Here is a 13,439-nt window from a genome sequence, read left to right on the forward strand (position 1 = left end):
TTTACCTCTCACCTAACACAACCTCTTCTTCCCAGGCATCAGAGAGTTTTAAGGCCTAAAGGAAGCAGCAGTGGGAAAGAGATGAAGATGCAGAGAGCAGACCCAGGTGACCCATCGATCCCATGGTGTGCGGGACAAACTCAATCCAGACAGGGAAAGCAAGACCCAAAGGCACCAGTGGGCTGGACTCCCCCCATGGCCCAGGAAAAGGACCAGGTACAGAGCAGTGCCCTCCGGATGAGACTCCACAGCAAGAGGGCTGTGCTCCCTGACACAGGTCATGAAAGGGTCTCACTTCCTTGAAACCAAGAGAAACTTTCCTTTCCCACACCCCTGCCTTCTCTTGCTGTTTGGACGCATGCAGCACAGCCAGGAAGACCATAAATGCTTTAAAAAGCAGAGTGAAAATAGCACAGACCTTGAGGAAAGGGGAAGATCTCCTCTTGTTTTATTTCCTGCCCCCCACCACCACAGAGCAACAAACCCAAGCCTGGTCTTGATGCCAGGGCTGAAACCAGGTCTATATGGGATCCCTGTGACCCTCACAGCATGGAAACCTAAGACTGAGGCTCCCAACAACCCCCAGGCTGTCCCACAAGGATCCCAGCCAGGCATTTCCTCTTCCAGACACTGGTTTCCTTTAGCATCCCACCACACCAACTGGCAGCATCCCCCCCGTGAGAACAAAACCCCGCAACTGCAGTGCATTTCTCCAGCCCTGGCACAAGGGATTTAAAACTAAGAGGATCCTGAAGGTCACTGGCAGCCACAGCGGCTTCCCCCTCCCAGGAAATCCAGTCCAGCACCCCAGGGAAAAGCAACGCAGAGGGAAGAAGGTACCTGCTCCGGCCACGTGCAGCATCTCCCAGGAGCAGGCAGGGCCGGCGACACAGAACCGCAACGCGGGGCCAAGAGCCCACGTAGTCAAAGCCATTGCATCCGGAGCAAACCAGGGGGCTCGGGATGTCGGGTATCGCTCTCCTGCTCGCCAAGCGGCAGCCAGGGCCAGCCCAGCAGCAGCATCGCTGCAGGAGATGCTCAGCCGAGCGAGCGGGAGCAAGCGTTTAAATAAATAAGGGAGCTTTCAGCGCGGCTGCTGAGTCACCGAGGCGGCTCTGATGGCAGCTGGGAACAGCACTGTGTTTGCTTTGCCGGTGTCTGCACTGGAACACAGGAGTGGGCAGGGAGCTGGGCATTTTGTAAGGCCCCGAGGGTGGTTTCTCAAGGTCCCTTGAGCCCAAAGCTCCCCATTTGGGCATATCAAGCATCCTTGGTTTGTGGGCAGCGCTAAGAAGGGGGGAGGAGGCTCGGCAGGTCGGAGTCGAACCCAAAACAGCATCCAGGGATGCAACAGACACGCGAGCACAGATCCACGCGGTGCATCACACTCTCCTCCCACCGGCAGCTCAAAACAAGGACATGGGTTTTCTTACAGATTAAGGAATTTGAGGCATGGAGAAATGGGACTTGACCCTCTCCAGATGGAGGGACTAAGGTGGGAAACTCAGGAGCTCCCACAGCCACCACCAACATGTCTGTCACCTCCGTCTTCTGCCCACCTGGAGCTCCTTGCTGGCGTTTTCTGGACTCCTTACTGCCAGGTCACAGCTGCGTTCTCGCTGGGGGGCAAAGTGAGCCAAAAGGGCCTTTTGCTTTGATCGCTCAGCTCCCAGAAAGTCAATCTAATTGGGGATAATGACAGTCTTTCAGTCCCAGCACCTGTGGCTTTGCTAGTATAACCCCTACTTAGCTGCTCCAATGCTGGCATGAACTGTGAGGCTTTTGGATAAACCCATTCCATGCGATTCCAGGAGCAGGGTTCACTGGCACCAGATGGAACTAAGGTTTGGGGATCAGGTATGGACAGCTGAGAAGAGGACACAGGCCCAGTTCACCTCCTGAAGTGACCAGGTGCTCTCCCACCAGTGCTCCAACTTTAAGCCTTTCCTTGCTGATCCCTTCTCCTGTTCCCATTTTAATAAGCTAGCAGTGGCCCAGGTGGGCAAGAAGGCCACCAGCATCCTGACTTGGATCAGCCATGGGGTGGCCAGCAGGAACAGGGAAGGGATCGTTCCCCTGCACTCGGCGATGGTGAGGCCACACCTGGAATCCTTGGATCAGTTTCAGGCCCCTCACCCCAAGAAAGATCTTGAGGGGCTGAAACGCATCTGGAGAATGGGAACAGAGCTTGGGAAGGGTCTGGAGAATAAGCCTTACGAGAGGCGCCTGAAGGACCTGGAATTGTTTAGCCTGGAGAAGAGGAGGCTGAGGAGAGACCTCATTGCTCTCTGCAGCTCCCGAAAAGGAGGTTGTAGGGAGGTGGGTGCTGGTCTCTTCTCCCAAGTGACAGTGATAGGAAGAGAGGAACATGGCCTCAAGTTGTGACAGGAGAGATTTAGATTGGATATCAGGAAAAATTCCTTCACTGAAAGGGTTTTCAGGCACCGGCAGAGGCTGCCCAGGGAGGTGGTTGAGTCTCCATCCTTGGAGGTGTTTAAAAGATGGGCAGACAAGGTGCTCAGGGATCTGGTTTAGTAGTGGACAGGCATGATTGACTCAATGATCTCAAAGGTCTTTTCCAACCAAACAATTCTATTATTCTATGAAAACCTTATGGCCATATTATTCAAAGCCTGGAATCTATTTAAAAAGGGCACTCCAACTGATTGCAAATAAATCTTAATCAAATCACACCAAATCCCTCATTAAATCTCATAACCCATGATGGTCGTGTGCTCCTAACCCCAAGCAAAAACATCGGCATGAGGGTGGGGGTCACTGCCAGTCCAGTTTTGCCTCCCCTCTATCCCCACATCGAAGCACAGACCTTTCCTTAATCTGCTTAGCAAAATCCATTTATGCGGACAATATGAGTCTTCTTCATACCCATTCATCCCCCAGCTCCCACACCTCAGCACACTGGCACTTGGTGGGTGGGCCTGCCTGGGAGAAAGGATGAAATCTCCCTGTTACGCACTCAAACTGTCATTGAGCAACATCCAAGTTGGCCCAAAGACTTTTTAGTACTATTACCCATCCATCCTGGTGTGGAATGAGGAGCCCTAGCCCACAAGAAATGGGAGGAATCATAAAATCATACAACCACTAAGTTGGAAAAGACCTTTGAGGTCATCAAGCCCAACTGTACCTGTCCACTATTATACCATATCCCTAAGTAATACCAGGGAAGCAACAGAACAGAATAGAAATAGAATAGTATAAGAAATATCAGGAAAGGCAAGAACGAAGCCATGGTGGCAGAGGGAAGGGACAAACTCAGTGCTGCGAGGGCCAGCGGGTACTGAGAGATGCAGTGGTCCACTTGCAGACCCCCTCAACTCCAAAAGCCATTCCCAAGGGAAAATACAGAGCCATATGCAAGTGTGGCTTGGAGCTTCATCGAGGGAAAGCCTTGCTCAGGTGCTCCTCTGTGCTTCTGCCGCCAACTGAAGAGCCAGAAAAACCTACACAAAAAATCCAGCCTCCATTCACCTCCACAATGGAAAGAGCCAGGGCAGATCCTGACAAAAAGCAGAACAACCTGCGGGCAGGCAGAGCTGGAAGGCAAGCCAGGAAATCTCCCTCTAATCGCGTTTAAGAGAGCCAAATGTACTGGGCACTGATTAAAAACGCAGCCTAAAGCCTTCCTCATAGCATGCTGTGCTGGGAACAGGGCGAGGACAGCAAGGTGCCCATGCCAGGAATGAGGCAAGGACAGCGATGTGCCCCATGACCTAGCACAAGGATGGAGTAGTTCCAGTCAGCCCAGGGCAAAGAAGAGCAGTTGGAAAAGAGCAGCCACAAACCATGGGGACCATAGGTGGCTGCATTACACCTCTACTGCCTTTAGTGGGACAGGCAGGGCTGGGGAGGGGACTGAATCCAGCTCACCCTGCACCCCTGAAGTTTGGAGCAACGTCACAGAATCATGGAATCACAGAAATGTTTGTGTCAGAGGAGACTTCAAAGCCCATTCAGTCCTAAGGCCCCTGCTATGGGCAGGGACTCCTCGCACCGCATCAGGTTGCTCAAAGCACCATCCATCTGGCCTTCAACACCAGGGATGGAGCAGCCACCACCTCTCTGGGCAATCTGGGCCAGGACCTCCCCACCCTCACAGGAAAACATTTCTTCCTAAGATCTCATCTCAATCTCCCTTCTTGCAGCTGAAAACCATTCTCCCTCATCCTATCCCTGCACTCTCTCATCAAGAGCCCCTTCCCAGCTTCTCTAGAGCCCCTTTCAGTACTGGAGGCTGCTCTACGGTCTCCCTGCAGCTTTGTCTTCTCCAGGCTGAACAACCCCAACTCTCTCAGCCTGTCCTCGGATGGGAGGTGCTCCAGCCCTCAGATCATCTCCATGGTGTCTTCTGGACTCACGCCAACAGATCCATGTCCTTCCTGTGCTGAGGACTCCAGAACTGGACACAGGGCTCCAGGTGAGGTCTCACCAGAGCAGAGCAGAGCGGCAGAATCCCGTCCCTCACCCTGCTGGTCACACTTCTTTGGATGCATCCGAGGATACCGATATTAATTAATGCCCTGATGTAAATTAATAGTTCCTGACCTTCCTGAACAGTTTAAGCTGCACAGCCAGATTCGTCCCCTTCCCTGCTCATTAATCTCCACTTATCCTTCAGTTCAAGCCAGCATCTGCAAAGGGGGTGTTATAAAAGCTGACAGCTCATCCGTGAGCAGAGACGCTTCTGAGGACACTGCCAAAGAGCCAGACCTCCAAAGGTGGCACAACGCAGCACCAGTCACAGGGATGCCAGCACAGCAAAAGATTTCAAGGCACTGACAGCAAAGCAAGGGCAGAGACACCCGGGACTGGCAAGCCAAGGCTGCCACTGCCAGGACGTATTTCTCATGTTGCTGAGCGGGATGGACAGGAGCACACTGGAGAGAGAAATACTGTCCCAGACATCGCTAGCAGCCTGCTTGGAGCCATCAGCGCAAAGCCTTTTAGCTCAGCAATTACATTCGCAGCTTCCCCTGGCATTGCTCCACACACCGCTCCCGCCTTGCATCCACCAACACAGCCGTGGCAGACACCGCAGCCAGGTGGATGAAGAAGCTGGGTGCCAGGGCTCCCATCAGCCCAAACAGGAGTTGCTCCAGAGGCTGAATCCATGCTGGCTCCAGCGCATCCAAACCCTAGCTGGATTTGCCCAAAAATGCTCCCTCACACTTCCCCTCCCTTGAAATGAATCATAGAATTAGAATTGTTTGGCTCTTCTCTAGGCTAAGCAACCCCAAGTCACCAAGCCACCTCTCATAAGACTTTTTCTCCAGACCCTTCCACAGCTCCATCCCTCTTCTTTGGATGCGCTCCAGCCCCTCAAGATCTTTCTTAGAGGGAGGGACCCAAAACTCCACCCAGGATTCCAAGTGTGGCCTCACCATCACCGAGTGCAGGGGGACGATCCCTTCCCTTTTCCTGCTTGCCACCTCATGGCTGATCCAAGCCAGGATGCTGTTGGCCCTCTTGGCCACCTGGGTCACTGCTGGCTCACGTTCAGCCACTGTTGACAAGCAACGCCAAGTCCTTTTCCCCTGGCCAGTTTTCCAGCTGCTCTTCCCCAAACCCAGAACGTTGCATGGGGTTGTTGTGTTCCAAGCGCAGGACCCGGCACTTGGCCTTGTTGAACCTCATCCCACTGGCCTCAGCCCACAGATCCAACCTGTCCAGACCCCTCTGCAAAGCTTCCCTACCCTCCAGCAAATCGACATTCCTGCCCAATTTGCTGCTATCTGCAAACTGACTGAGAGAGCACTAGATCCCCTCATCCAGATCACTGGAGCCAACACTGAGTCCTGGGACCAACACTTGTGAGGGGCAGCTTCATGCCACCAGCTTGAGGCACCCAGGCATCAAATCCACCTTTAACAACCCCGTGGTGAGCAGTGGGACATAAATCAGCCCTACCACAGGCTTTCCCAGCGATGGATTCACCCCTGTGTTATTTACATTTCACTGCCAGGCCGAGCCTGCAGCTCCAACACCGCAGCGCGCACGCAGAGCTCCAACAGTGGCCAGATTAATTAATATTTCACAGCGGTGATTAGACTCGGGTATTAAGACCACACGGGCCCTTTTGCACGCAGGGGAAACCACCCATTAAGAGCAGAGCTGCAGACAAGGAGATTTGTGTTGCGTACCTGGCACTCCGGGATTCAGAGGAGAAAGGGAGTTAAGTGCCTTAATGGGTGCCTGGTTTCATGGAAGAGTGAAAGCTGGGAAAAACCTAAAGCAGGAAATTCACTCAAACTCTAGTCACAACGTGGCTCCTCAATGCAAGATGTCCCTGGTTGTAGTGTGGATGAGGTATGTCTAGCACAGATCGCATAGGCTGAGAAGCTTTGTTGGAAGCAGATGTCAAACCAGCATCGGGAAAGACCTCTGAAAACGGCTTCATAGAATTATAGAATCACAGAATCATTACGGTTGGAAAAGACCTCTTAAGATCATCCACTCCAACCATCAGCCCAACACTAGGTTTTTGTTCTCCAGCTGTGGCATGCACTGAGGGTTTTCACTGCTTCCTCTGTTCCCAGCAGCTGAGCTGTGCCCACAGGGATGCTGGAAGCTAGGTTGCCTTCTGACACCTGCACCCTTTCTGGGTCCAAAGATCCTGACTCTGCTCTAATCATAGAATCATGGAATCATTAAGGTTGGAAAAGCCCACTAAGCTCATTCAGTTCAACTGTCAGCCCATGACGACTAAACCATGTAACCAAGTGCCACAGCCACACATTCCTTGAACCCCTCCAGGGATGGGGACTCCACCACTGCCCTGGGCAGCCTCTGCCAGGGCTTCCCCACTCTTTTCATGAAAGAATTGTTCCCAATATCCAATCTAAATCTCCCCTGGTGCAACTTGAGGCCATTTCCCTTGAGGTCCTATCCCTTGTTACTTGGGAGAAGAGACCAGCACCCAGCTTGCTCCAAACTCCTTTCCAGGAGGTGCAGAGCAATGAGGTCTTCCCATAGCCTCCTCTTCTCCAGATTAAATAGCACCAGGGCACTCAGCCTCTCCTAGAACCCCTGGGCTACAGGCCTTTTCCCAGCTCCGTTCCCTTTCTCTGGATGTGTTCCAGCCCCTCAAGGTCTTTCTTGTACTGAGGGGCCAAAATTTAAGATTTAATAGCCAGGTTCATTTTGCAATCCCAGGGCCTTGCCCCATGCAGCATAGGGCTGGATGTGACACAACAGCCAAGGACACGGGAAGGCTTGTATGTTTGAGAGGTTTTTAGAGAATACAAAGCACACAAATGACCCACCTAGGACTTTTGGGAGATGGTGACCAGGCAAATTTATCTGTTTTCCCATTTCCTCAAGAAACGCTACATCAAAGCCCACAGCCACTGCCACTTTGGGGCAGAAAATGTGACCAACCGCCCTCATTTACAGAGGGACAGAAACGTGATCGGACAGATGCGGCTACACTTCCTCCCCAGCCTTGCTGAGTTGTTTGCAGGATGAGCAACTCCAGTCCCTGAGGCAGGGCAACCTGCAACAGAGCTGGACAGGCTTCAGCCGAGAGCAGAGCATCGCTGGAAGTGCATTTTCTTGTGCAATTACTGATTACGCAAGCAATTACCAGAACCCTTACGCAGTTGGGCTTGATGAGGTTGGAGGCGAGCACCGCCAGCTCACGGCCTGGCACAATCACCTCCAGCACTTGCTCTAGGTGAAGCAGTCCCCATCTTCACTGCAGCAGACAAGTCCTGCCTGGACATGGCAATGCCCTCAGGCTGAGAGGGCTGGTGTTATTCAGCCTGGAGAAGAGAAGGCTGCAGGGAGAACTTAGAGCAGCTTCCCAGGACTGAAAGGGGCTCCAGGAAAGCTGGGGAGGGGCTCTTCATCAGGGAGTGCAGGGATAGGATGAAGGGGAACAGTTTGAAGCTGAAAGAGGGGAGATTGAGATGAGGTCTCAGGAAGAAATGTTTTCCTGTGAGGGTGGGGAGGCCCTGGCCCAGGTTGCCCAGGGAAGCCAGTGCTGCCCCATCCCTGGAGGTGTTCAAGGCCAGGTTGGATGGTGCTTTGAGCAACCTGTTCCAGTGGCAGGTGTCCCTGCCCATGGCAGGGGTTTGGAACTGGATGGGCTTTAAGCTCCCTTCCCACCCAAACTATTCCATGATTCCATGAAATGCACTGGGAAAAAAGCCCTGGATGCAACCACAGCCACTAAGGTTTAACACAAACCTACATTGGAGCTATGGCCGGGCAGCTCAGGAAAGCCCCAGCGCTGCCGGCACCACAAACAGCCCCTTTCCCTCTCCAAGCACTGTATTAATTTGCAGATCATTTAGTTAAAAAGCATAGAAGATTAAAAAAAAAACGAAACAGCCAAAAAATAAAAAGCTTAATTGCCTTTTACATCCCCCTGCTGAGCCATCCAGTCCCACCGAGCGCTATTTATTTAGCGCAAACCTCATCCGCGCGTGCGGCTGCCGCTGGCTGTGACTCAGTGGCAGCCCCAGACGGCTCGCAGGGACCTTGCTGGCGCCCACCATCGCCGCCGCCTCCTCCCCGGGTAGCCGAAAAACCTCATTTCCCCTGCTGTAGCAAAAAAGAAAAAAAGGGGAAACTTCTCTATTTCCAGCTTTGCTGGCGTGGGAGGAGACAGCTCGTGCTGGCAACCAGAAAGCAAAACGTAGAGGAAACGAACTGTGGTGAACGGCTTTGGGGCTGGCCAGTTGCGATACGGATCCCAAAAGCTCGCTGCTGCAGCTCCGACACACGTCTGCATCCCAGAGGCTGCCAAAAGGATGGGGGGAATTTCAGAGAAGCCTCACTGGGAACCCCCCATGGAAATGTTAATCTCATCCCACCTCTGCAGCTCCCTTGCTTCCCATGGTTATGTCCCTGTTCCTGGAGCACTTTCAGCCCAGCGAGCACACTCTGCCTCCTGCACCTAGTTTGATTAAAGCCCAGGCTGCAGGAGAGCAGACACGTCATAGAATCTTAGAATGGTTTGGGTTGAAAGGACCTTAAACAACATCCAGTTCCAACGCCCTGTTATGGGCAGGGACACCTCCCACTGGATCAGGTTGCTCCAAGCCCCATCCAACCTGGCCCTCAACACCCCCAGGGATAGGGCAGCTCTGGCTTCTCTGGGCAACCAGGGACAGGGCCTCCCCATCCTCATTGTGAATAATTTCTTCCTAATGTCTAATCTAAATCTTCCACTTTCCAACTTAAAGCCATTCCCTCTCATCCTATCCCTGCACTCCCTGATGAAGAGCCCCTCCTCAGCTTTCCTGGAGCCCCTTTCAGTACTGAGAAGCTGCTGTAAGGTCTCCCTGGAGCCTTCTCTTCTCCAGGCTGAACAACCCCAACTCTCTCAGCCTGTCCTCACAGCAGAGGTGCTCCAGCCCTTGGATCATCTCAATGGCCTCCTCTAGACCTGTTCCAACAGCTCCATATCTTTCTTGGGGATTCCAGAACTCGACACAGGACTCCAGATGGTATCTCACCAGAGCGGGACAGAATTCCCTCCACTGCCCTGCTGGTCCCACTGTTTTGGATGCAGCCCAGGACACGGTTTGGCTTTCTGGGCTGTCAGCAGCCATTGCTGGGTCATGTTGAGCTTCTCATCCCCCAGCACCCCAAGTCCCTCTTCTCAGGGCTGCTTTCAGTCACATTTTCCCCCAGCCTGTATTGAAACTGCCAATTGACCCAACCCAGGTGTAGGACACTGCCACTGGTGACTGGGCACACAAAGCACTGTGCCTGAGTGTGGGGCAGCCATGCTCTCTCAGTTGAAGCCTGATAGCAGCACCCCAGCTCCCATAGAGGAGAATCTCTCACAGAGCATCAAATCCACAAGCCTGGCTCAGGACAGGGAGCTCCCACCAGAGACAGGAACACTAGCCTGAAGGCTCAGCTCAGAACATTGCAGTTTGCATGACTCCAGCCAGCTTTTCTTCCCCGTTGTTATCGGTGACTGCAAAGGGAAACCAAACACGGGCCAAAACTGGGTACAGATCCCCAACAGCCCAGCTCCGCGTGTGCCACAGCCCCACACCACAAGCCATGGATGGATGCCAGCCATGCCGAGTGTGCTGCTCCCACCTTGCATACAACACCAGCGCAGTGCAAAGTGCCAGTGCTGGGGGCCTAGAGGGAATACGAAGGGTTGTGCATGCCTCACACACTGCCCCTCCGATCACTTCCCAGTAGGTCTGCCCCATAACAGAGCAAGCGTCCTGCATCGCTTTATCCTGCCCATGGAGAAAAAACACCCCCAGTCACCCACTAAATCCTTCCCCTAGGCCAAGAGATGGTTAAAAGAGAGATTAAATAGATACCAATAATCCTGTGCATTCCTAATGCACCTTTCATCCGAAGTATCCCACAGCGCTTTCCAGCTCCTGGATGCTTTCCAGGACCACAAGCCGCAGCAATGCCTGGCTATGAGCGCTATCAGGGAAGCGACCAGCCTGGCTTTTGTCCTCGAAGTCACATTCAGGTCCCTGGAGATACTCTGCCCTTCCCTGCACCAAGGAAATGCTGGATGTTTCAGAGCAGTGGCTTTCCTAAGAGATGGAATGTGTGGGCAAGAAGAGCTGTGGCCCGATATGACATTGCCACGGGCAGAAGCGGCTGGCCACCGAGTCAGGATCGCAGGGGACAACCAGAGCATGTCCCACCCCTGGGGCCAGATCCTTAAAGCCACATCAGTGGGGCTGGTGGGGCTCTTGGGGACCCATGGCTCAGACAGGCTGGGGTCCCCTGCAGTTCCACAACAGAAAGGATTATTCCATGCTCCAGGCTGCTGCAAATTGCTCGGATAATGACAGCTCCCCCCAAATTTCTGCTTGCCAGCAGCACAAAAGCCCCCCAGCATGCCAGGAGCCCAAGCCCAAGCATGGATTGGATGCAAACACCCTGAGCAAAGGGGAGAGCTCGGATGGAAAGGGCATCGTTGGGAGTTTTTGGACATCAGAGCCAGCTGTTGCACAGCGGGAGCATCACTGCTGTGCCAGACAGACGGGTCCTGTGGTTGGAGCGGGTGAGGGAAACCCAGTGTGGGGGGCTGCAAAGGGGCCACAGCCCCCAGGCACACAGCAGCCGTCACTGTCACCGCAAGCTGCCACAGCTGAGGAGGGGAGGGAAGCAGCATCCCCCTCATTTTTTGCGGGCGGAAAAATACCAGCTGGAAGACCTGAATGACTCAACGGAGGGCATGGAGGAGTCAGCGTCGTGAGGAGGAGAGGAAAGGAACAGAACCTGTGCGCCCTGCCTCGCCTTCCCTCCCCTGGCCTGTCTGGGTAGAAACCCACTCCAGAAGCCCACCAGCTCCTTTCCCTACAGGACGGAGGTGCTGCACCCCAATGCATCTCAGGATCTCCCATGCAGCCAAAATAAGCACCCCATCATCAGGTGCGCCCCCCATCTCCCACCGTGACACTCACGCAGCACTGATGCGATCCCGCAGCCTTCAGGGTGGGCTGGGAGCCCCCAAGGATGGACAACGGTGAGGGGCTCCCTCCTGCGTGGCGTTTGCTGACAGCTCAGGGATAGGATGCTCGGGCAGGGAGGATTTAAGAGCCACCAGGTCCTTCCCAAAAGCTCCCAGCGGCTTTAGCGCAACCCCGGGCGGGGGGGCCAACCAGCTGCTCTGCCAGCTGCTCCCCATTACGCAGGCGGCATCAACCCTTCCTGGCCGGACACGCGGGACCCCATATGCCCACTCTGCACAGAGGTGTGACAACAGAGGGGGACAGCAATTCCCAATCTCCCCGGGTGCCTGGACCCCTATAGGTCTGTCCTATAGCAGGGACCGGGCAGCATCACAGGGAGGTCACATATAGGACCGAGATCCCCCCCTGATCCTGGGGGTGGAAGAGAGGATGCTACTCGCTCTCCAAACAATCAGGTGGAGCTGAAGAGCCCTATGGAGCAGTCACAGCTTCTGCACCCCGAGGTGGTCCCCCAGCTGCGGGGGCCTTGGGACTACAGAGAAGCGAGGTCCTGGGGTGCACATGGCCCAGGATTAATGGCCCAGAGTCCCCTGGGAAGGGGACAATGCCCCAGCAATAGAGAGGGCTTTTGCAGCCCTTTATGGGACCCTGGTGTGTATCCCATTCCCAAGGAGGGGACACTCTAGAAATTGGGGGGATGCACAGCCCTGTGAACGACCATGGTCCCCCCAAACTCAATCTGAGGTCACCCCCAGTAACTTGAGGGGTGCACAGCCCTATATTGGATTCAGCCTCTCTCAACCCCAATCTGGGGTCACCCCCATTAACTTGGGGGGTGCATAGCTCTGTATAGGACCAAAGTCCACCCACTAAACCCAATCTGGGGTCACCTCCAGTAAATGGAGAGCGCACAGCCCTTACAGAACAGAGGTCCCCCACCACAAAGAGGGGATCCCCCCCAGTAACTTGGGGGATGTACAGCTCTGTACTGGATCCAGGTCCCCCCGAACCCAAAGGGGAGCCACCCCCAAATGGGAGGTGCACAGCCCTTTAGAGGACGGAGGTGTCCACTCCCTAAGGAGGGAGTCTGCACAGCCCAGTATCGGATCCAGGTCTCCCCGAATGCAAAGAGGGGAAACCCCCAATAACTTTGGGGGTGCACAGCTCTGCAAAAGACCGAGGTCCCCACAACCTCGAAGAGGGGTCATCCCCAAACGGAGGGCGCACAGCTCTACAAAAGATGGAGGTCCCCCCAAGCCCCAAGAGGGGTCACCCCCAAATGAAGGGGGCACAGCTCTGCAAAAGATCAAGGCCCTTCAACCCCAAGAAGGAGTCACCTCCAATAATGAGGAGGGTACACGATCATATAGGGCGGAGATGTCTCTCCCTAAAGAGGGAAACCCCCAGTAACCGGGGGGATGCACAGCCCAGTATCGGACCCAGGTCCCCCCCAAACGCAAAGAGTCACCCCTAAACGGAGGGTGGACAGCCCTTAGACGACAGACACCCCCCAAAAGGGGATCCCCCCGGCAAATGGGGGAGTGCAGAGCCACACACAACACCCCCGGCCCCCGAGGCGGGCCCGGGGGCGCCCAGCCCCGCAGCCCGAGTCCCCGGGGGGCGCGCACGGCCCCGCACCCGACAGCCCGCGGCACTCACCGTACATGGCCGCTGCGGCCGCCCGGCTCGGCTCGCCACGGGTCGGCTCGGCTACAGGCGGCGTTGCCCGCCCGGCTCTGCCCCCCCCAAACAACGAGCGGCACCGGCCGGGGGCGGCACCGGGGGCGGCACCGGGGGCGGCTCTGAGCGCCGGCAACGACCGCCCCGCCTGCGCCCCCCTGCGCGCCCCTCAACGCGCACCGCATGGCAATAGCTGCACAGCGCGCACCCCGCGCTCCCCAAAGTATCTACCCGCTCAGTGCCCACCCCATGCACCCCAAAGCACCCACCCGCCCAGCACCCACCCCGTGCACCCAAAGTATCTACCCGCTCAGCGCCCACCCCATG

The 13,439-nt window shown here is 55.1% G+C and overlaps 1 protein-coding gene across 4 annotated transcripts in view; it reads right to left on the reverse strand.

Annotated features, from left to right (window-relative positions):
• EFR3B (EFR3 homolog B) overlaps window positions 1-13,220 on the reverse strand; it is a 50,087-nt gene extending 36,867 nt beyond the window's left edge. For 2 of the 4 annotated variants that reach the window (XM_054062904.1, XM_009563762.2), the window contains exon 1: window positions 841-1,168. In XM_054062904.1, coding sequence (XP_053918879.1) covers window positions 841-934 — 94 coding nt within the window. In that variant the 5' untranslated portion in view covers window positions 935-1,168. Of the gene's footprint in view, window positions 1-840; window positions 1,169-11,423; window positions 11,561-13,091 lie in introns of those variants that run through there. The other 2 variants (XM_054062905.1, XM_054062907.1) reach the window with 2 other exon arrangements.
• Window positions 13,221-13,439: the final 219 nt, after the last annotated feature.

The sequence above is a fragment of the Cuculus canorus genome, chromosome 3, assembly GCF_017976375.1.
Source record: "Cuculus canorus isolate bCucCan1 chromosome 3, bCucCan1.pri, whole genome shotgun sequence".
Taxonomy (NCBI): domain Eukaryota; kingdom Metazoa; phylum Chordata; class Aves; order Cuculiformes; family Cuculidae; genus Cuculus; species Cuculus canorus.